This window comes from Dermacentor variabilis, chromosome 1 (assembly GCF_050947875.1).
Source record: "Dermacentor variabilis isolate Ectoservices chromosome 1, ASM5094787v1, whole genome shotgun sequence".
NCBI classification, from domain to species: Eukaryota; Metazoa; Arthropoda; class Arachnida; order Ixodida; family Ixodidae; genus Dermacentor; species Dermacentor variabilis.
The window spans coordinates 54,175,743-54,199,129 of NC_134568.1; the positions used below are offsets into that span (position 1 = coordinate 54,175,743).

Below are 23,387 nucleotides of genomic sequence, written 5' to 3' on the forward strand. Positions count from 1 at the left end.
AATTATATAGACACAACCATCGAAATATATCTGTCGGTGTTGCCGTGAGTATAAATTCAAGTGCGACAAGACCCTATCCTGCGCCATTGGCTGTGTGCGTTAAAGGAAGTGTTCGAGGGTGAGCTGAGATGTATAGTGCCTGTATGGGTGCCCCAAGTGTCTACAGGTGGTCACGTGATAAAATGCGTGCAAGCCGGGGAAGGGAGGCGCTGGTTTAGCACGCTTCTCCTCTGGACGTTGCTCTAGCCCGGTCTGGAGCGACTATCGCTCTGTCTTGGAGATAATTTCCGATGGGTGCAAAGCTTGGGGGCGTTTAGATAGCGCCATTTCAAGTTTCTGAGACGCTTTGAAGGAAGAGGCAGCAGAAGCGTTCTGTCCGCTCTGTTTGAGCCCTTCATCACGCCGACGCTGTCACAGCGAGTGTTCGCGGTCACTGAGTGAGATCTGTTCACGTTTGCACGTGCGTGCGTGACCCCGTGCTTGCTAATTTAAGGAGTAATCGAATGTTTACTGCAGTTTATTCCGCCGATGAAACTACGAACCTTGGTTCGCGCAGTTGTTCGTGCAGTGGTTCATGCAGCATTGGGGGGAAACTGCTACATTCTTGTTTTTATATTTCTAGGGGATTCAAAAGCAGTGCTTTGCACGCTAATGTTAGTTTGTGGTCGCGGAACGCAAAGCACTGCGGTAGCCCAGTGGCTTTGGTGTTGCGCTGCTGAGCTCGAGGTGACCGGTCCAATCACAACCGCGGCAGTTGCATTCCAATGGGGGCAGAATGCGAAAACACGCGTATACTGTGCATTCCGTGCACGTTAAATAACCCGAGCTGCTGAAAATAAATCTGAAGTTTTCCATTACCATAGGCCTCATAACAATATCTTGATTTTGGAACTTAAATCCTCAAAATTTAATTTTGCGTAGCAAAATTACATATACAATTGACACTGTTGAGTGCGCCTACTGAACTTGTTATCTCGTTGCTGTGCTCTCTTTGGTAGCCAATACTTTTTTTGAGATTTACTTATGGTCATAATCCAGTGTGACAAATCTGGGTCTTCCAGTTATTGCTTAGGCGTGTGAGATATTAACAAACATGGTCATGGAAAATCGATATTTATAGTTCGATGTAATCGCAAAACATGACGAGGACGAAAGAATGATACACCTCATTACAACCAGGACAGGAACCCGAGGGCCTGCCTAAAAGAGAAGATTTATCTGGTATTTCTTCTCCTGCATTAAAATCTTTCCCTCGCCAGACTCATCTCGAATATCAGAGGAGTCGCGATCTTTCACGACGACTCTTCGCGTGCTATTGAGAGTCAAACGACCCATACACAAATGTTGACTCTTCTTTTGTTACTCTACTCGCGCAAAAATGGGTCTTCGGAATAAAAAAGAGAGTCAAGGGGCCGTGACTCACTTTTTACTCTCTTTTACTCAGAGTGCACTAGTTGTTTTACTACAGCAAAAATATTTCAACGGAATATTTACTCGTATGACAGCATTGTGATTAAAAGTTTTCGAAAATTTGTTTTTTCACAATTTCGTTTCCTAGTTTTAGTGTTTGTACCACCCTCACCTAGTCGGGCTTCAATTGTGCGCCACTAACTGATATATCCGGCAATCGGTTTTGGCATGCTTTTCGTTGTGCGCTTTGCGACCTATGTAGGTGGACCTTCAACAGGATCTCGCGACAGCGCAACGGAAGAGCATGCACGCTACATTGAACGCTGCGGCTACATTCTGCGCACGCGAGCTTTCGATACGTAATTGCCTTGCGAACGCAAAGCCCTTGGGTACGCCCAACTAAATCTGTCTAATAATAACGTCACTGAACATTTGCGCGTCTGGATTGCAGCGCGATCAATCACGTTTCTAAAGACTGAAGCCGGCGTGCCAGTCGTACAAAGCGCCGACGACAGCGACGACAGTGCTTGCATTCCTGTCTTTAGCTTCTGCCTATCTCCTATTATTTGGGACCGTGGTGGATTTCGATCGTCATAACGAAGGTGCTGACATACGCTGAACACAGTGTCCGCTCGATTTTCTTTCATTTTTTTTGTTTTGTTTCTTTTGAGATGACAGAAGGCTTTATTTTTTCGAAACGCAGTTGATTGCGCTGTTGTGAACACGTGCAAGGATGCAGTGATGCCATTTTTCTAACTATATCCCGGGCTTTGATCAGAAGTATCCTGAAAACAATTTTATTAGATGTTTCTGAGCACATTCTAAAACTTGGAAAATACGACTTGTGTGCTTTAACGAATATTTAAAAGTTCGCATAATTAAACGTAACAAAAAGGATAAGTGATCGTACTCCAAAAGATAGTCTTAGTAAATGAAGACTATTGCGAACAGTATGCCGTTTGTCTTATTAGACAAATGTGTACCACTCCACTGTGGCCGTCTGGTTCAAATCCCGTAAAAACACCCATACATGCAATATACTGCGTTAGAACTTCTGCAATATTTGTATGTTGTTACATTCAGTAATATGGATTTCACCACTTACAAATGGGTATTCAAAAGTGTGCGCTGCCTGCTACAGCGGCTCCCAATAGCACTGCGCAAAGGCTGCTAGCAGCACTGCCTGGACATTTTTTGCACCAGTGGCGTGAACAGCGCGGAAATTTTGCAGACTTTATTACTGAGGATAAATGGTAATAAGGAAAAAAATATTTTTGTAGCAGACAGCACGAAGCACCCACAGAGTGACTATTTAAGAATCGAAGACTTGTGCCCTTTACCTATTTCTAGACTTGCGCAGTTTATTGATTGGGACTCAAGCTTATATTACCACATTGAACACACGGCAATTGTCGGTTCAAATTAAAGCGCTACCTAGTTGTTCTAATCTAATGACGAATGTAGTGTGGTGCATTTCTTCTTAAGGTCAATTCGCTTATACGTATAGACACACGGCTTTTCGAATGACGAAGGCTTCAAGTATATAAAAGACACGACCCAGGTGTATGAAATAGCCTGAGGCGCATGAGTACTTGCGCGTCGTATAGAGACTTTCAAAAGAACATAAGCACACACCCTCTGCCCATGCCTCTATTCCCCTCCCCCGCCTCACAACGCACGTGCAATGACAAACTAGTTTCTGAAGAAATACGGTAACCTAGGGGTTCAAATATTAGTAATAACCATATGGTGCCAAAAGTCACTCGACGAAATGAAATTATGAAGGAAATTCTCTCTCTCTCTCTCTCTCTCTCTCTCTCTCTCTCTCTCTCTCTTTATTTTTGATTGGACAAAGAGTTAAAAATGCGGAAGTTCGGGATGTTGTGGGTTCAGCTACAAGCGCCGGCAATGTTACCAGGAAAAAGAGCTAAAATCAAATGGATCTCGGACCACTGAAAAAAAAAAAACGCTCGCAAGAAAAAAAGAAAGAGTTGCAAGAACTGCTAAGTAAACAGGCACAAAGACAAATAAGAAATGGATGCAATTAATAGTAACTCATGTCTTATGGAAAGTAACGCAAGAATACAGTTTAAAAACTTGGTACTATCAGACGATGAAAGGGACTATAATTGAATAAAAGACATATAATAGCTTACTCAACTCAAATATTACTAATACAAACGCAGCTCGTAAAAGCTAATATAGTTAGCTCCGTTCTGACAGCGTGTAAGACTATTAAGTTGTGTAGTTTATGTTTTAATATTAAGGATATGAAGCGGCTGCGCCAGACGCTCATGAGGAACGGGACTTCGCCTTCGCGACGGGCAAGCTAGGAGCGAGCAGTACCGCGGCTTGACAAGAACGCAAGAACACTTGCTTGATGCTCGCCCAATGGAACAATGGTGAGGCCTAACCAACACGTCACTCATAGGCGTCTACTAAAGGGGTGACAGTTGCAATATTCGGGTAGTTTAGCTCGGTATTCCTTTCCATTTCTCATGTGTAGGGTAGCCAATTGGACGCGACCACAATTAACCTACCTGAAGCTTTTATCTTTACTTCACTGGATAAGACTGGCCGGAGGTCATTGCACCGCGGAAGCTATGAGACTCAACATTTTCTATGTTCGGTACTGGTTGTGAATAGGAGAATGCCGCATTTTTATTATGTACAATCTAATTGCCCAGCAGCTGTACGATATTCAATAAAAGAAATTGACCCAAGATGCTTTTTTCTGTACCAGAGTTACCATCGCAAAAAAAATATATATAGGGTGGTCTAATAACTGTGAGCATAGGTTGAGATTTTAAAGCGTTTCTTGTGAATAGACACATTTTTTAATATTACGGGAATTAGAACAACGTGGTGCTAAAGGGCTACGCTAGGTTGAGCGCAAAGCTTCGAAAACATATCGCTATCGGTTTGGAGAACTCCTTTCATCTTGCTCAATGCTATAAATAATTATTATTATTAAAACAGAAAACAATAACTACATATATTTGAAGTTGGTGAAGCTGGTCACAATTCATTCCAAAAAGCTCAGACGCACACAGCAAGGCCGGTACCGCTGCCGCAAATCTTCCTGCGGGAATCGAGCACGGCAGCTTCATTCTACACCCCGTACTACGGCAAGACGCGATGCCATGTACGAACCACAATATTCGTGACGGGACATCCGGTATATCGCGGTAATGGCAATATAATGGTAGAAAGCCACGACAGGTAAGTTTAGGAAGAGCGTTAACCGCTGGCCTCAGCTTTCACGGCGTGTGGCAGCAGTCCAGAGCTGGCACGTAGGCCACGTATTTAAGAGAAAAGGTCCGCACTTCCGCGAGGACGCAAACCCGGAATTAAGTTGCGCGTTCCTTGCGTTCGCCTAAGGGCCAGAGTCGTATCACGTAGTAGTTGCTGATTTCATGTTGTCACGACACTTAAAATTAAGTTGCAGGGTTTGACATACCGAAGCTTGAAAGTGGTACATTATAGATAGGGGTCTGCGAATAGAGATATTTGAGACCGAATCCAATACGAATCGAATAGCGCCAGAAGCGAATCTAATGGTATAGTTTTCAAATAATGAACAACCGTTGCCGCAATTAGTATAAAATGATGTTTGCATCGTCTTATTCTTTAAGTTAGCACGGTTTCTGTCTTTACATAGCACATTATGGAGTTTGTTAATAAAAGCACAACTGGAGGATCAGGAGCAAATAAATATTTCCTTGGCATGCACAGTGCTCTTCAGAAAGTGCGAATGATCGCTCTGTAGCCTGTAAGGTATGGCTACCTAAGCGACGTAGCCTGCTCTATCACGCAAGTTCTCGTGTTTTATGTCTATATTATGCTCGTGGGGGTGAACATTTAAGATACTTGTGCTCCAGATTTACGTTTAATTCGAGGCAGTTGATGTTTTGAAACAATCGAACAGCATTCGAAAAATAGTCGCATTTACGTATAGCGACTATTCCATTCGAAGACCGAGTCAAATAGGACACGATTCGATCCGTTATTCGCAAGTTTCGAATATTAGTACACCCTTAATTATAATCAGATGAACCCTGTAACCGAAGGCTCTGATTGAATGTCTCAGAATTTGCAGCTTTTAAAGGACCCCTCACCAGGTCTCATAACAAATTGTGGTTATATGGTGGAATTTGTTACGTGTCCTCTAGAGAGCGTTATGCCGCAAAAATTTGTCAGATCGGCTCCACTCATTAATAGCCGACATAGAAATATTTCAATGCAGCGAACCTATGAGTACAGCAGGCGGGCTCCACTGCCAAGCAAGACGCTCTCTCCATTCGCCCCGTCTAGCCTACGCAAGCGAAATTCCTTTCCCTACGTTCTCCCATACCGGACCTCGAGGATAGCGTGACGCATACGTCACAGGCTCCACCTTCATTTTTTTTTTGTTCATCGCTTCATTTTTTTTTTTTTTTGTGCTACGCCCTTCCGCCGAAGGCGTCGCGCGCAAGCGGTTGTCTCGTTCGCGCAGCGCACAATTTTGCGCGCTGTGCGCAAGGAAACATGAATAGCACTATGATTCAGTGCTGCACGAATACTGAGGCTGAACAAGCGGATCGCAGTGTGTGATCACGCGCTGGAACCCGGTAGAAAATGGCATAGTTTCGGTACCTGCACACGTGACTGCATTACCGTGGGAACAAGCAAACGAAGTGGAAGTACATCTCTCTTTCTTCGGTGCGAAGTAAAACAAAAAACTCGCAGATATTCCGTTTGTGCGTTTTATTATTTATCTGAACTTCAATTCGTCAATTCAAGCAACAGATCGCACAGATGACAGATGTTGTCTTGAATAATTCTCGACGGCACATGTCACCACGATCGGCGTCACACGGCGGACACGATTACGTAGGCGCAGGGGCACTATTACGTCACCGTCTGGCTTGGAGCGCGGCGGCCGCGAGTGAAGAGGGAAACTGCGCTCGGATTGAAATTTCAGATCTTTCCGTGGCGCGTATCGATGAAATACTTTGCAGACACGGTTGTTATTGCACAATGTATGCTCTGCGCTTGTCAGCTCAATATGGCCTGACCTGGTGAGGGGCCTTTTAAACGAGAATCGAGAACAGGGTAACGAACATGGAGAGCCTGTAAGGTATGGCTACCTAAGCGACGTAGCCTGCTCTATCACGCAAGTTCTCATGTTTTATATATGTATTATGATCACGGGTGTGAATACTTAAGATACTTTTGCTCCAGTTTTACGTTCAATCGGATGCAGTTGATGCTATAACGTAACCGAAAAGTATTCGAAAAATATTTGCATTTACGAATAGTGACTATTCGATGTGAAAACCGAATCGAAAAGGACACGATTCGATTCTTTATTAGCAAGTTTCGAATATTAGAACACCCTTAATTATAATATGATGAACCCTGTAGCCGAGGACTCTGATTGAATGTCTCAGAATTTGCAGTTTATAAGCGAGAATCGAGAGCAGGGTAACGCGTACATCGAGAGCGGCGTCTTTTTTGTTATTTTCGTTTCACCCATGGAGAAATGCGGCTGGTGCTGTTTAGATTCGAACGCGTGACTACGTTCTCAGTCACAGGCCTCTTAGTCACGGCGATATGTCGGGGCACTTCGGTGACGTGAGTAAAGGGTAATGGAACTTAGGCCATAGCTGTCCGTTTTGTTTGTATAAACATGGCTAGTGCAGCGTTACAGTAAAGTTTGCGTCATGTGTAAAGGCAAGAAAGACGAAAAGACAACGAAAAATAGAAATAAAAGAAAAGTGAGGGGAGTGTGAAGTAACCGTACTGTCTGACTGAGCTGCATGTCGTCCACTGGTTGACAAGTTCTCCTTGGAGTCATCCTTTATTTCATATTGCAGCATACTGTGTACGCGATAATGTCCCGCTCACCGCAGATTACGCTGAGCTGTTATTGTAAAGCCAAGCTATTAAAGTTTACTAGATTTTCATAAGTTCAGTAAAAACTAGAATATAAATTATTATCGTCATCCTCGTGATATTCCTCCCACCTCCTTTCCCCCCCGCCCTTAAAATATCAAAGAAGAAAACGAGGAAACACATACTGATGTCCGCGAGCAGTTCAAGTGGTAGAATATAAAAGGAGTAGAAGCAGGCAGTTATACTCTTGGCGTTTTATAGATTTCTAGTACGGACACCTCTAGCATACCCATTAGCTGTGTTTGACGGTTTGTTGCTGAGTGACATGCGATCATCATCATCATCATCAGCCTGGTTACGCCCACTGCAGGGCAAAGGCCTCTCCCATATTTCTCCAACAGCCCCGGTCATGTACTAATTGTGGCCATGCCGTCCCTGCAAACTTCACTATCTCATCCGCCCACCTAACTTTCTGCCGCCCCCTGCTACGCTTCCCTTCCCTTGGAATCCAGTACGTAACCCTTAATGACCATCGGTTATCTTCCCTCCTCATTACATGTCCTGCCCATGCCCATTTCTTTTTCTTGATTTCAACTAAGATGTCATTAACTCGCGTTTGTTCCCTCACCCAATCTGCTCTTTTCTTATCCCTTAACGTTACACCTATCATTCTTCTTTCCATAGCTCGTTGCGTCGTCCTCAATTTGAGTAGAACCCTTTTCGTAAGCCTCCATGTTTCTGCCCCGTAGGTGAGTACTGGTAAGACACAGCTATTATACACTTTTCTCTTGAGGGATAATGGCAACTTGCTGTTCATGATCTGAGAATGCCTGCCAAACGCAGCCCAGCCCATTCTTATTCTTCTGATTATTTCCGTCTCATGATCCGGATCCGCAGTCGCTACCTGTCCTAAGTAGATGTATTCCCTTACGACTTCCAGTGCCTCGCTGCCTATTGTAAATTGCTGTTCTCTTCCGAGACTGTTAAACATTACTTTAGTTTTCTGCAGATTAATTTTTAGACCCACTCTTCTGCTTTGCCTCTCCAGGTCAGTGAGCATGCATTGCAGTTGATCCCCTGAGTTACTAACTAAGGCAATATCATCAGCGAATCGCAAGTTACTAAGGTATTCTCCATTAACTTTTATCCCCATTTCTTCCCAATCCACGTCTCTGAATACCTCCTGTAAGCATGCTGTGAATAGCATTGGAGAGATCGTATCTCCCTGCCTGACGCCTTTCTTTATTGGGATTTTGTTGCTTTTTTTATGGAGGACTATGGTGGCTGTGGAGCCGCTATAGATATCTTTCAGTATTTTTACATACGGCTCGTCTACACCCTGATTCCTTAATGCCTCCATGACTGCTGAGGTTTCGACAGAATCAAATGCTTTCTCGTAATCAATGAAAGCTATATATAAGGGTTGGTTATATTCCGCACATTTCTCTATCACCTGATTGATAGTGTGAATATGATCTATTGTTGAGTAGCCTTTACGGAATCCTGCCTGGTCCTTTGCTTGGCAGAAGTCTAAGGTGTTCCTGATTCTATTTGCGATTACCTTAGTAAATAGTTTGTAGGCAACGGACAGTAAGCTGATCGGTCTATAATTTTTCAAGTCTTTGGCATCCCCTTTCTTATGGATTAGGATTATGTTAGCGTTTTTCCAAGATTCCGGTACGCTCGACGTCATGAGGCATTGCGTATACAGCGTGGCCAGTTTATCTAGAACAATCTGCCCACCATCCTTCAACAAATCTGCTGTTACCTGATCCTCCCCAGCTGCCTTCCCCCTTTGCATATCTCCCAAGGCTTTCTTTACTTCTTCCGGCGTTACCTGTGGGATTTCGAGTTCCTCTAGACTATTTTCTCTTCCATTATCGTCGTGGGTGCCACTGGTACTGTATAAATCTCTATAGAACTCCTCAGCCACTTGAACTATTTCATCCATATTAGTAATGATATTGCCGGTTTTGTCTCTTAACGCATACATCTGATTCTTGCCAATTCCTAGTTTCTTCTTCACTGTTTTTAGGCTTCCTCCGTTCCTGAGAGCATGTTCAATTCTATCCATATTATACTTCCTTATGTCTGCTGTCTTACGCTTGTTGATTAACTTCGAAAGTTCTGCCAGTTCTATTCTAGCTGTAGGGTTAGAGGCTTTCATACATTGGCGTTTCTTGATCAGATCTTTCGTCTCCTGCGATAGTTTACTGGTATCCTGCCTAACGGAGTTACCACCGACTTCCATTGCACACTCCTTAATGATGCCCACAAGATTGTCATTCATTGCTTCAACACTAAGGTCCTCTTCCTGAGTTAAAGCCGAATACCTGTTCTGTAGCTTGATCGGGAATTCCTCTATTTTCCCTCTTACCGCTAACTCATTGATCGGCTTCTTATGTACCAGTTTCTTCCGTTCCCTTCTCAGGTCTAGGCTAATTCAAGTTCTTACCATCCTGTGGTCACTGCAGCGCACCTTGCCGAGCACGTCCACATCTTGTATGATGCCAGGGTTAGCGCAGAGTATGAAGTCTATTTCATTTCTAGTCTCGCCGTTCGGGCTCCTCCACGTCCACTTTCGGCTATCCCGCTTGCGGAAGAATGTATTCATTATCCTCATATTATTCTGTTCCGCAAACTCTACTAATAACTCTCCCCTGATATTCCTAGTGCCTATGCCATATTCCCCCACTGCCTTGTCTCCAGCCTGCTTCTTTCCCAGAGTAGAGTAGCAGGCCAGAGCAAGTTATAGCTCAGGCCGACCTCTCTGCCTTTCTGTAAATAAATTTCTCTCTCTCTGCTTCTTGCCTACCTTGGCATTAAAGTCGCCCATTAGTATAGTGTATTTAGTTTTCACTCTACCCATCGCCGATTCCACGTCTTCATAGAATCTTTCGACTTCCTGGTCATGATGACTGGATGTAGGGGCGTAGACCCGTACAATCTTATCACCGTGGAAAATTGATTTGAAAGTTTTACAGTCATACACTATCGTGTGTTCAACCATCAACTAGGATACATATTGAACTGAGGGCACCAAAACCACATTTGTATAGGAAACTTTTCTTATATATATCGGTCTATGCGCAACTGGCATAGCACCACTGCTATTGCCCCTTCCACCTTTGGCCGCAAGGCCGCTAATTTTGATATCCCAGAGAATAAATTCTTCAACTGACGCCACGACATGGAAAGGAAGACCCACTGCAACGTAGGCAACGTGTTTGTTCCTGTAAGCTGGCGGGAACGCTTGTATGGCACAAATTGTGCAACGTCTTTTTGCAGGAGTATTGAACGTTTTTTTCGCAAAACGAATTTGCATTGGGCAGATTTAATTATAGTAGCGACTTGGTTTGAAACGGTTCGTTGTGCCAGCACATGTGGTTTACGTAAAGGTTCAGCTTTATATCAAAGGGCCTAACTCAACCATTACCAATGTTTTCGCGCATTGCCGCAGAAAAGTAACTGCAGCGGCGCTACCACAAAACATTGTTGCGATAAGTGACACCGCAAAATGCGTTCTTCGATGCACCAATGCGTTATGTGCTGTTGACGGGCAGGCAAATGTACGCTGGAAAAAATTGGCTTTCGCCCGCCTCAATTATAGCTTACAAGATGATGAGTTGAACGTTTCGAAAGCTGCAAAGCTTCAACTGTAGATTACATGGTGTTCGTTGTCCTCGCCTAAGTTGTAAGACTGCGTTTTATGAGCCTTCTTTTGATAGGAAAGGTCAGGGTCAAATCATGCGAGAGCTAAGAACACCCAGTAACAGCACATGCATGAGCATACCTTCAGCTTCCTGCAGTAGAAAGCAGATTTTTTGTACCACGATGCTCAATATTTTTCTAGTTTAGAGCTTTCAGTCGTTGATTGAACGCAAAAAAGTACTAAATGTCATGCCATGAGCCTTATACATCTGCCACCATCGTTTTATTTGCCTGTTCTTTTCTGAAGTTTTCTGGACTCTATTTCACGCAACGATACTAGATTATTGCAAGCGCGTTGAAATAAGTACCTTAGTTTGCAAGTTAGCGCTTTGTGCGCTTCGTGTGTGTATGCGCCTCTTATGTGGTTTGTTTTTCATTGCGATATCATTAGTAAGTCGGACTAAAGTGCTTGGATGTAAAAACACCCCGTCAACACGCCAGTAAAAGCAGGAAGCTAGGCCTAAGTCTCGTTTTTCAGATAAGTTCGCAGGCAGTGTCTTATGCTAGTGGTCATGGTTGAGGCTTTGGATGAAGCTAAAGGCCTACCAACCCGGCATCTTGAGACGAAGGAGTTCCTAGGTACCAGTTTCTGATATGAGAGTAAAATCACCGCGACGGCAACAATTGACTTCAGTGAACTAAGAGAACAGGTTGGCTTCAGGAAGGAATATTCTACAATGGATCATATTCCAGTCATCAATCACGTAATCAATAAATCTGCAGAGTACTGTCAACCCCTCTATATGACTTTCATAGATTATGAAAAAGGTATTTGATTCAGTAGAGATACCAGCATTCATAGAGGCATTACGCAATCAAGGAGTGCAGGAGGCATACGTGAATATCTTTGGAAATATCTTCAAAGATTCCACAGGTACTTTGGCTCTCCACAAGAGAAGTAGAAAGTTACCTATCAAGAAAGGGGTCAGGCAAGGAGGCACAATTTCTCCAGTGCTATTCACTACATGCTTGGAAGAAGTAATCAAGCTAATAAACTTGGAAGGCTCAGGAGTGAGGATCAACGGCGAATATCTCAGCAAACTTCGGTTTGCAGATGACATTGTCCCATTCAGCAACGCTTGGGACGAATTACAACAAATGATTGAGGACTTCAACAGAGAAATTGTGAGAGTGGCGTTTAAGATTAATATGCAGAAGACAAAGATAATGATCAATAGCCTGGCAAGGGAACAAGAGTTGAGGGTCACCACTCAGCCTTCACAGTCTGTAAAGGAGTATTTTTATATAGGTCAGTTAGTCTCATGGTACCCTCATCATGAGCAGGAAGTTTACAGAAGAATAAAAATGGGTTGGAGTGCATACGGCACGTATTGCCAGGTCCTGGCTGGGATCTTACCACTATCATTGAAAAGAAAGGTGTACAATCACTGCATTCTTCCTGTGCTAATATACGCGGCAGAAACTTGGAGATTGACAAAGAAGCTCGAGAACACGTTAAGGACAGTGCAAGGAGTTATGGAATCGAAAATGTTAGGAGTAACGCTAAGAAGCAAAAAGAGAGCGGTGTGGATGAGAGAGCAAACCGGGAAGCCGATATTCTAAATGACATTAGGGAGGAAATAGAGCTGCGCAGGCTATGTAATGCGTAGGATGGATAACCGGTGGACCATTAGAGTTTCCAAGAAAAGGGAAGCAGAGTCGAGGATGGTAGAAAACTAGAGGGGTGAGGGGTGACATAATGAAATTTGGAAATTTGTGTGCACAGGTTGGCATCAGTTGGCGCAGGACAAGGGTAATTAAAGATCGCAGGGAGAGGCCTTCATCCTGCTGTGAACGTAAAGATAGGCTGATTATGATGCTGATGATGGTGGTGGTGGTGTTAATGATGATGAGTCCCTCTGGTATCCGACTCAACACACGAAGTCCACAGTTGCGTTCCGAAGAACCATGTGCGCACAGTATTGGGTCCCTGCAGCTTTTTCTGCCAGAGCCGATTCATACCTGTTTTAGAGGCCAAAAATAACGTAAGACAAGCAATTTCCCTCCATCGACTTCGCAACGTGTTTCGCTGACCACGACGTAAACCAGAAATGTTTTGTTCTTCTAACCAATTCGGTCACGAGATAAAAATAACAATATTTATATGAGTACCCATGTAGAGACTACTGCTACAGTTCATTACACCCGCTGTGGTGGCTTAGTATATAACGACGTTGCGCTTCTAAACACGAAATCATGCTTTCAATTTACGGCCGGAGCAGGTGCATTTAGATGGGGGCGAAATGCAAACACTTGTTTACTCTGCATTTAGTGTACGCTAAAGGATACCGGGTGGTCAAAAATATTTTGGAGTCCCCCACTATTGTGTGTTCCATAATGAAATATTGGTTCTGGCTCGTAAAACACCAAAATTTTATTAAATAAATGTAAAGTGCATCATAATTGCAACCTTGTGGGTACTGTATATCGTTGAGATAGTTCTCAACAATAAAGAATCGATTCCTGGCGTCCTATCATATTGCCATTAATCAGTGTGGACTGAATTGTGGCCGGAAGAGACAGCCGTGAAGTCAGTAGCGTCCATTTACTCAAACTCAGCTTTTAACATCCACATTAGTATATGTATAATTGGTACTTGTAGCCTCAGGGCACATGCCATTTTTATCAGTATTTTCCATACTAATTTCACTATATAATTTCACATACTGCTGGCATGGATGAGAAAACCCGGAACTATCCAAGGTGTGACGACAGACTATTTGACAATTAGTTGCAATCTTGCGTACTTCCAAGATGGCACTTATACGAAACTCCCTACCATGCTGTGCTGCCCGCTCCTTATCACAAGTCGACACAAATGCATGAATAGAATTCGAGGTAGAATCAAACATTGGCTGAATGATTGCACTTACTACCGCCGGAATGTTGGCTTTGACGTCTTGTTTTTATGTTATGCACTAATTACGTGCCACATATAATGTTAGTAACAGCAACTGTTTTACAAAGGTAATTAATTGACGATACTTAATTCAAAGGCGCACAACATCCTTTTGCAGGGTGCTCCCAAAAGCTGCGTATACTGCTCCGATCCGGTAGGCAGCCAGGTTTTCCTTTTCCTTAATGCAGACACGTCGGCACCATGACGGTGACGAGTAGTCCGCCTATCTGGCTAAGACTAATAAATAGTGGTCAGATAGTTTCTTATCCTGAGAGCTTTCGTGACGAAAGCTTTTCTATATATTTTATAGAGAGCCTATGCGCATTTTTCTGTCAATTCATAATGACAATGTATAGCCTGCTGTAAGTATTAGGACATTAGACTTTTTGTTGAATATTGTCTAAGACATGCTAAAAAGAAACCGAATGAATGTCTTTGGGCCATGGATGAAGCAAAATTAACATCGTGTTGAGAAGTTTCGCTAGTAGAAAGTCTCTATCAATTAGGATGTAGTGCCAAAAGGAAGCTCTCAAACATGGCAAAGCAGTATGTTTGAGGAATATAAGCAATTCCCTTTTATAGTGGCTTCATTTATAAAAGAAAATAGTTGGTTGGGCCCACATGGTCGTGAATGTAACGCCTGGTCGTACCGTATTTAGTACCAATCCTTCCTAAAAAATATCGGATTCCTCCTTTTTTCTGTTGAAATTGCAAAAGTACTTAAGTTGGGTAAGCATTCGCTAATGTATGCCTCTCTATATGGGGGGATCATTTCTAAGTTTTATGAATCTTTTAAAAATAACTGTGAAATGGATACCATAATTCTAGTCTTTGAGCTGCAATGTTCAGAGAGGCAGATATTACTTGCTCGAAAAATATAAACGCATATTCAACTAAATTACAATATTACACTAATTAAGTTTTTAAATAATTACCTTCCAGGCACATACTGCAATTGTAGCCGCTGAGTCTGTCAGGCTTATCCACTTGTAATGAATTTGCAGGACGACACCAGTTTATGGTACGCCATCATGCCCCATCAAACTCGTCGCAGAATGCACTCTTGGTCCACTTACTTTTTTAACAAGCAGTTCTTTTATGCATTGAATCATAAGATTAACAGAATGCCCATGTCTTTCCTTCCATCATTTGAGAAATACCATATCGAAATCAGTATCACCCTAGAAATTATCTTTCAATTTGAATCGTCTTTCAAGTTCACTGACTACAATTCGTAAACTGTAATATGTGCCGTAAAGTAATTACTCAAAAAGTTAATTCCCCAATATTCGTTAAAGATGTGTTTCGATGTCTCGTGCTAGTAATTTCCGCCGTTGCGAATAATCCACCTCAACGACTAGAAATATGCTATCTGCCACAGGCGATTTTTAAAAACGATGGTGTCACTGGACACATTATGTGTGTTCTTTTACACTAGTGTTTCGATTTTGTGCGTTGCTGACCATTAGTTTTCTAGAAAACCAAGTGAGGCTTAGAAACAGAATGTTGTGCCATTAGGCCGCGAAAAAGTTACAAAATTTATTATCGGCTGTATCAAACAACATGCTCTACTGCTTCACACCTGCAAGTAAAATAAGCCTTGGTGTGCAGCCGCCGTATCGCTGTCGACTAGGGCATTCTCCTTATAGGCATCCGTCAAGAGTAGGCAGCCTACGCTAAACGCGAAAACAACCCTATTGTTCTTAATGATTATGCTAACTCCTCCCTAATCTATTCTCCTCCCTGATAGGTTTATTAATGTGCTATATGACCGAAGATGTTTATATTTAAAGAGAAACTACATGGAGGGTGTATTGTAAGGTAATTTGTTTTTATTTCATTTATAAAGTCGTATAAATTTCTTACCGTCTATCCGACGCTCGAGCACGCATCGACAGAACAAAGACCCACATAGTAAATGTATTGAATAAACAGTGGGCTCAATTTCTCATATTCCAAGCAGGAAGCGTTCCAAGTAGCCGAAACAACCTGTTCTGTCTCTTACAAAGTATTTCTCCGTAAAGAAACCAAAACTTCACACCGTTCGCCCCGAAGTAAAGAAGTTCAATTCCCATAGAACGATGTAGTAGGTTCGGGGAATGCGTCATACGTACACATCATTGATACTTATGCTGTAGTTTTCTGGTAATGTTGCGATATCTGCAAACTTTCGTCGTTGCGTCGAGTTCATCATTTATCTTGTTTACTACGAAACGTCCTCAGATTGTGAATGCAACCTAAATTCCTCGTACAAGCATGCTAACCTTCGCATAGTAGGTGAAAAAGACAGTTTGCATTGTAATAATAAGCGGGAAGATTGTTTTATAATTCTAATTTAATGAACATATATGTGCCCAATGTGCGATTTTAGGTAATAAATAGCTTAAGGCATTTATTGCTGAAAGGCTTTACAAAAACACGAGAATATGTCTATTGAGAACTCCGTCGAAGCGAAAAAAATAAACGCTTAGTTTGTGCAGTTAGGGCAAGTGGTTCAGGCTGACAAGGTTACATCGGTTATTTTTTCTGACCTTGTCGCAGTTTCAGTCTGTAATGCATGTCTAACAGAAGTGGCTGTGACTACTCGGCATTTCGGTTGAAAGACCGCACGTGCCCGGAGTTCACTCACTCCTCATCTCCTTTGCTTGTCGTGCCCTCTCTTCGAAGCTCCACTGTTCCGAAGACACTTGCACGTAGCGTTCCGACCTCGACATTTCTTAGAAGGGGTCCACAACTGCGAGCCACTCGCGATAGACGCAACCGCCGCTCCACGCCTATTCTCCTGATTCCCGGAGTCCTACGCGTCTTTCTGTGTATACATCCCGTAGCAACTTTTTCTCTCTCTTCTTTTTTATTTTTATTTTCTCTTCTCCCACCAGCGAGCCGCTTCATCGAGCCACGGCGACGCACCACCGACCGCGCACAAACGGAGGCAACAAAGCCGCGCGCGCGTGCTGCCGGCGAGCCGGACCGGACGAGGAATTCGATAGCAAAGAAAAAGCAAGCCTACACGCGCACGAGCAACATCCCAACTCCCCGCGGCGCGACTTCACCTCCTCTCGGTTGCCCTCCCCCTGCGCGTTCTCTGTTGCCCCTCGCCCATCTCCGGTCATGATCGTCACCGGTTTTCTCCGCTGCCGGCGGAGACGAAGCCGGGCTGCGCGTTTTGCCTTGTCTGCCCTTCCTTTGCCACGTACCTGGCAAGGAGCGCCTCGTCGGGCCTTCAACGAAGGGCGTGCACTGTATCTTTCCCCTGCGGTCTCCTAACTCTTCCCCTCTTTGTGTTCCGGTGGATGTGTCGTTAGGGCGATGCAAGAGCGTGGTCTAGGGGGCAGAACCACCACGGCGGCCAAAGCAGGTGGACCGGCTGGCGACGAGGGCGAGGGTGCGGACCGGATGAAAGGGAAGCCGATCTAAACGTACACAAATAAAATACCGCCGCTGGCTCTCAAGTGGGAATGGCCCAGCCAATAGGTCAACGTTTGGGGGGCTATAAAAGTTGCCCCTGAGTATTCCGGAGAGTCAACCTTGGTCAGCGCGCCCCAAGAGAGCCAGTCACACACCGTGCCCTCCAGAAAAGATGGGTCGCAAGTTGGTGAGTTGTGTTCTGCCACGACTGTTTGTATTCTTAGTTTATTCACCCGATTGGCACTATTGAAATAGTCAGAAAGTGAAGAGAATCGTGTACCTTTATGTCACGATTCCCGAGCTTTCTGTCCTGAAAGTCTAGTGTTTGTTGCTTTACGGTCTTTCAAGAAATCATGGGTCGTTATTAACGTACTGGTTATCTGCAGATTCTGCCCACGAACCGCGTACATGGCTTGAAGGTTTGTGACAACTAATGCAGGAGTAGCCATGCCACAAAGATTTTTCATTTTAATTGCGTACCAAATAAGGTGCATTCTTAGAATATTTTTCTCTTTCTACTCTTCATTAGGGGATCTGCTGACAGAAAATAAATATTGTTTTTATCGCTGCACAATGATTGCGGCAATGTCACCGCTCAAAGCTGGAAAATAGTAAGAAATTGGAAAACTTCTGCCCCACTGTCAAAATATCCAGCAATAATGCGCTAAATACCAACGCATATGCACATGGCTACGAGCTTACTTCCTTCTGGTAAGATCGGCTAAGATGCCGATCTTAGCAGTTAATTGGCGAGATGCTTTTGTGCCAGCCAGGTAATTTGAGACGACATTGCACGATGACAATGATAGAAAAACTTGGTCTTGTGACACAAGCGCTTTCAGTGCGCTTGTGTCACAAGACTATGCAGTGAAGCGTTCAATTAGATTACCCTCCGGCAAATCTTCGCTTGTAAACGTTTGTCCGGGTTAACTGAAGTAGTATCCCTTTATAAGGCAGCCTTCCACAGATATTATCAACACAACTACGCTCTGTCTCAATTTTTTTCTTTGCCTATTCACAATACAACACGAGTTCACTTCGTCGTGTAAGCTATTTCGGAAATGTCATGTCAATGCTGAAGCAACTTATGTTCTTTACTCTTTACTTCTTCCCTGCAAACTACTAGTTTGCGCTAGCCGTCCTTGTGGCCGTAGCCACTTTGGCACATGCCGAAGACAAGCCTGTTACCGAAGAGAAACCGGCAACCAAGCAGGAACCTGCTACTGGAGAGAAGAAGGAGGAGGTGGACAGCCGCATTGGTTTCGGCACTGGCTTTGGCCACGTAGCCGGTGCCAACGGCTATGGATTCAACCGCGGCGTGTCTGGCTTCAACCAGGGTAGTGGAGGCTTCGGTAGCGCGAATGCCTATAACAACGTCCAAGGCTTCAGGAACCGCGACGGCTATCGCACCAACCACGGGTTCGATCAGACCACCTACAACCGATACGGCTCCGGCTATGGAGGATTCAACACTGGCTTTAACCGTGGTGCTGGCGGCTTCTACAATCAACACGGACTGCAGGGAGGTTACCTCGGCTGAAGAAAGAGGAGCGCTATTCCAGTAAGTCTTGGTCGTATATGATCAAGCGGATTGCACTAGAAACGAATTATCCAGCCAAATAGATTCGTATTACTATATGAAAGAAATAGCTAAGAAAAGAGACTCGGAATAGTCGAGAGTATAGTCAGACACAACTGTCTGTAAGCTGGCCTTCGCCCATTTCTCTCTTTTTTTTTCGCGCTACTTCCTTGGCCATTCCGGTACTGTACCAAACAATACAATTCAATGCGCATGTGTGGGTTGATATTATTTCGCAGAAGAACTCACAGATCTTCCGTTTGTGGCAGACACAGTTTTTTTGAGGATTCAGTGTACCTTCAGATATATTGCTTGCGCATGTAGCTGAGTAATTTTATTTTACATATACGTATCGCGCCCGGACACTACTAAAGGTACGGCTAGATTGTTAAAGTGAAAATAAGGGGTATTGACATTGTGTGTAGAACAAGAGTATTTTTCCTGGATTACCCCGTTAGGATGTTCTCGTACGTAGAAAAACGGTTAAATTTTTACTTTCCCTTAGTACGACTATCACACCAATGGCTAGCCTCTTGTAAAAGTAGAACGTTCCCAAAGCAACCCGGCAGTATTGAGAACTTCTTAATTTGGTAGGACCCTTGTTCCGATAAAATAAGCTAAGATTGTCATACGAAGAAAAGCGCCACAAGGATACTCAGTGCTTCTGGAGTTGTAGCGGAATACAAAAGTATTCTTTTTCTTTCTTTTTATTCCATGCTTGGCTCCGGATCACTGCAGTCTAATCCAGCGCAAAATATCTAACAAACTTGCACTTATACTATCATAGTTTTTACATTATCTAAGCTCTAATAAAATCGGGAAAAGAAGTGAAGCCTTTGCACCAAACTAACTTGTTTACAGAAATTAACATCTACCCGGCTGCATCGTTCTCGATATTGTTGTGCAATAATAATATCTCAGTTCTTTCTGTTCTCTTCTTCCAGGCTACAACCGTAACTGCCAAAAAAGGTTCTTCTGGGAACCAACCCTGACCAAATTGTTTCAAGTCGACAACAGCTCCGCAGACAACTCTACAGACGCATGATGCTGACGTCAAACAACGTGCAGTGTAATAAAAAAGCTAATTTATTTTTTAAAAATTGGCGTCTCGTTATATCTTTTTTATTATTTGCAAGATAATGACAAGAATGCAACTAACAAAGCACCGAAACAATACGCGAGCGGTGACACCTGCAGAGCATTCCCCCAAAATTGGTAGGTGACCTTAAACTTTGACCTAGGTGTCATTTAGTGGCACTCGGACTTTGGCGTTGGTGTTCTTTAGCTTAATTTTAGGCGAAGGCAACGCAGAATCCGCACTCGGAGGCAACTGTTTTCTATTAATTAGTCGGCTGAAAATCATGCCACCTTCTTGTGTGTGACGTTATTAGTGACGTCATTACGTCTGCTTTCTAATTCCGTGTTTCCAGGAATTTCGCCAAAGTCGTGCTCCCCAGGTGGCGGGTCTCTAAAGTCTACAATTCTGTGCTTTGGTGTGTGGCAGTCAGTTATTTCTAATTAATTATAATTAATCCAGTCACTTCAGAGACCCAACTTGACACTTATCTTAAGCTCTTATATCATATATATATGAAAGCCCTGAATTTGATACTGTACAATCTTTTTCAATATTTTGCTTATTAATTTTTAATTTCGCCTCCGGTCATCTCAGTGATTTGTAATTAATTTTAATTATTCCAAACACTTCAGTAACTCAACTTGTAACTAATCTTATGCTCTGATATCGTATCTATAATAAAACCCATGAATTCTGTACTGTACTATTTTTTTCTGGTTTATTTGGAATTTCGTCCACGGTCGTCTCAGTGTTTTCTAATTATTTCTAATTAATCCAGACCCTTTATTAACTCCACTTGCAACTAAACTAATGCTCTGATATCACATATATAATGAAACTCATGAATTTTGTACTCTACTTTCTTTCAATTTTTTTCTGGTTTATTTTGAACTTCTTGCCCGGTGGTGTCAGGAGGCGAACCAGAAGTGCTGCGCAAGAAACAAGAGTGCCACTCGATGCTCGTGCACCTAAAAGAGATAGCAGTTAAGCTATCAGTTGTGGTATATCGCACGTGACATGTCAGTAGCGTCGAAACAAAGGAAAAGACGCGTTGCCATTGGTGAATAAATTGAAGTTCACATTTTCAAGAGTTCAATGAAGCCGTTATAAAACGACACGGCATTAGTCTGCTATTCTGTCCGTGCTTAATGACTTATTCACAAAAAAAAATTGCTGGCTCTCCCGCAATGGAGAGCATGAAACGGCAATCGGCAAAGCATATTGGTTGGAGATTATATTAGCCACAATCTGAAAATGGGTGTAGAGCATGTTCGCAACCGTACACCCCACCACGTGACAGCGCACCACGCCATACTGTGCACCGGTCCACATTCACGCTGCCCAGCTAGAAGAAGAAAACCGGCTGAAGGCCACACGACAGGCAGCGAAAGACGCAAGGGAGACAGAGCGCACTGCGCAGATAGAAGAATGAAGCGAATTTTAGTGTTTTACGCGCCAAAACCACGATCTGATTATGAGGCACGTCGTATTGGGGGACTCCGGATTACTTTTGACCACCAGGCGATCTTTCACGTGCCCCCATTGCAAGTGATACGGGCGCCTTCTGCATTTCGCCTCCATCGAAATGCTCCATCGGAATGCGGAGGAATTTGATTCCTCGACTTCGTGCTGAGCCGCGCAACATCATAACCGCTAAACCACCGTGGCAGGCAGAAGAGCCTGAAGGAGGCGCTACGCCGCCTGGCGCCATCTCTCGAAGTGATGAGTAACCCGCGCCGCGGAACTTGTGGACCACTGGCGTTCAGCACTGAGCGCCAAAACGAAGCAAAAAAGTGTATAGTGCCCTATATCTGCCTTTTGAACGTCGCTATCGGAAATTACAAATAAAATTTCAGCGTACTAGAAGCTACAGCTTCAGAGATATTGTGAAAAAACGCTAGAAAGAACTGGGAAGCAATATTTTTTAAAACTTTCTTGGGCAGTAGCTAGCGTTTGTAATGTAGTCCTGTACGAAGGTTTGGGGCCAGAGACGGCATCTTTTTAAAGATTTCACTGCTGGCTTGGATGATCTCCTTTTGTTCTCGCAACTTACCTGGATGTTCTCGTTTGAGTGCTCGGATAACGACTCTGGCTTTTGGCTCAATATCACTCGATGGTCGTCGACATTGGGAGCTAACATCATTACATGCTTAAAAAACAGCATCTCTAAAGGTGGTGAGAACGTCATGTGCATGGTTTACGACCCAGTCAGGCGCGCCTCAAGGCACTCTTTCATCAATACCTTGCCACACTTTCACGAACACGGAAGTGAATGATTGCACCTTGCGTTTCGTCGACAGCGAAATACCACGAAGCTTTTCATGATGCGATACTTCCTCCACAAAGTGTATAATCTTTGCTGCGGGTATATATGTTGCAGGTACGTTTGAAATACATAGCAAACAATAGAGTTTGTAATACGAGCGCTGTGAGTAAGCGTCTTGTTGGGATTTCTCGCACTGCGCTTCGTCTGCTCAGCAATAGGTGCGGGGGGTTTATATTACGAATTCGTGCTCGCAAATAATACATTTGCATTTCTCTACAGAAGTTGCTTTTTCATTTCTTTTTCAAGAAATTTCGGAAATGAAAACTGAAGTGAAAGCCTGGGAATCATTTGGAAATCTTGAAGCGAAGGATGAGAACGCTACAAACTTTGTAACGGCCAACGTGCAGATTTTTCTAGTAGCATATTTTACTCATTCCATGCAACGTTTCGAAACAAAATTTGCATTGAGATCGTGAAACTTTGCGCTACACACAAGAAAGGTGCACAAGGACAAGCGCTTTCCTTGTATGTATTTCTTAGTCCTGGTTTCTGCAACGCAAAGTTTTGCAATGAAGCAATTCCAGCTAGGCCGCGTCACAGTGTTGCACTAGAACCCAGCAACAGCACATCACGACTTCAAGCAGAAGTTGCTGTCGGCAAGCGATAACAAACGGAGCTCAACATCAACTCATGGTGAATTCGCGAATACACTGACGGAAATCACGTAAGATGCGGCCGTTAGGATGAAAGGTGGATACGTAACTTTTTCCATGCATAGACATTCGTTATCCTACAATCAATATTGTTTTCGTGCCGAAACAGCGCCTCGTTCGTAATGTTTGGGGGTACTACAGTGCCTATCGCTACTCGCGGTACGTTTGAGCCGTGATGGATAAATGTTTCTTATATTTATTTCATGTCTAAACAAGAAGCGCTACTTCGTTTGCACAGTTGGCCGCTTTTCGTAAGTTTTTGACGTAGAATGTCTTTAAAATTGGTCAGAGGGGGTCGCTTTCTCAAACCGTATGTAACAAAACCATATTATAGCATTGTCGCTACCATCTTCGCAGCGGTACTACCCACGCATCTCACTTTGATATCGTTGTGTAGAGAAAAATAAATAAATCATGCATCTATCGTTCCCAGATGGTGTCGTTGA

General features: G+C 43.5%; 1 protein-coding gene across 1 annotated transcript; it reads left to right on the forward strand.

Moving 5' to 3' along the window:
- The first annotated feature begins 17,118 nt into the window (after positions 1-17,118).
- Positions 17,119-19,984, forward strand: LOC142578000 (uncharacterized). The gene is made up of 3 exons (XM_075687427.1): positions 17,119-17,492; positions 18,432-18,866; positions 19,829-19,984. The coding sequence occupies exons 1-2, from the start codon at positions 17,478-17,480 to the stop codon at positions 18,843-18,845; spliced, it is 429 nt and encodes a 142-aa protein (XP_075543542.1). The 5' UTR covers positions 17,119-17,477; the 3' UTR covers positions 18,846-18,866; positions 19,829-19,984.
- The last annotated feature ends 3,403 nt before the right edge of the window (positions 19,985-23,387 follow it).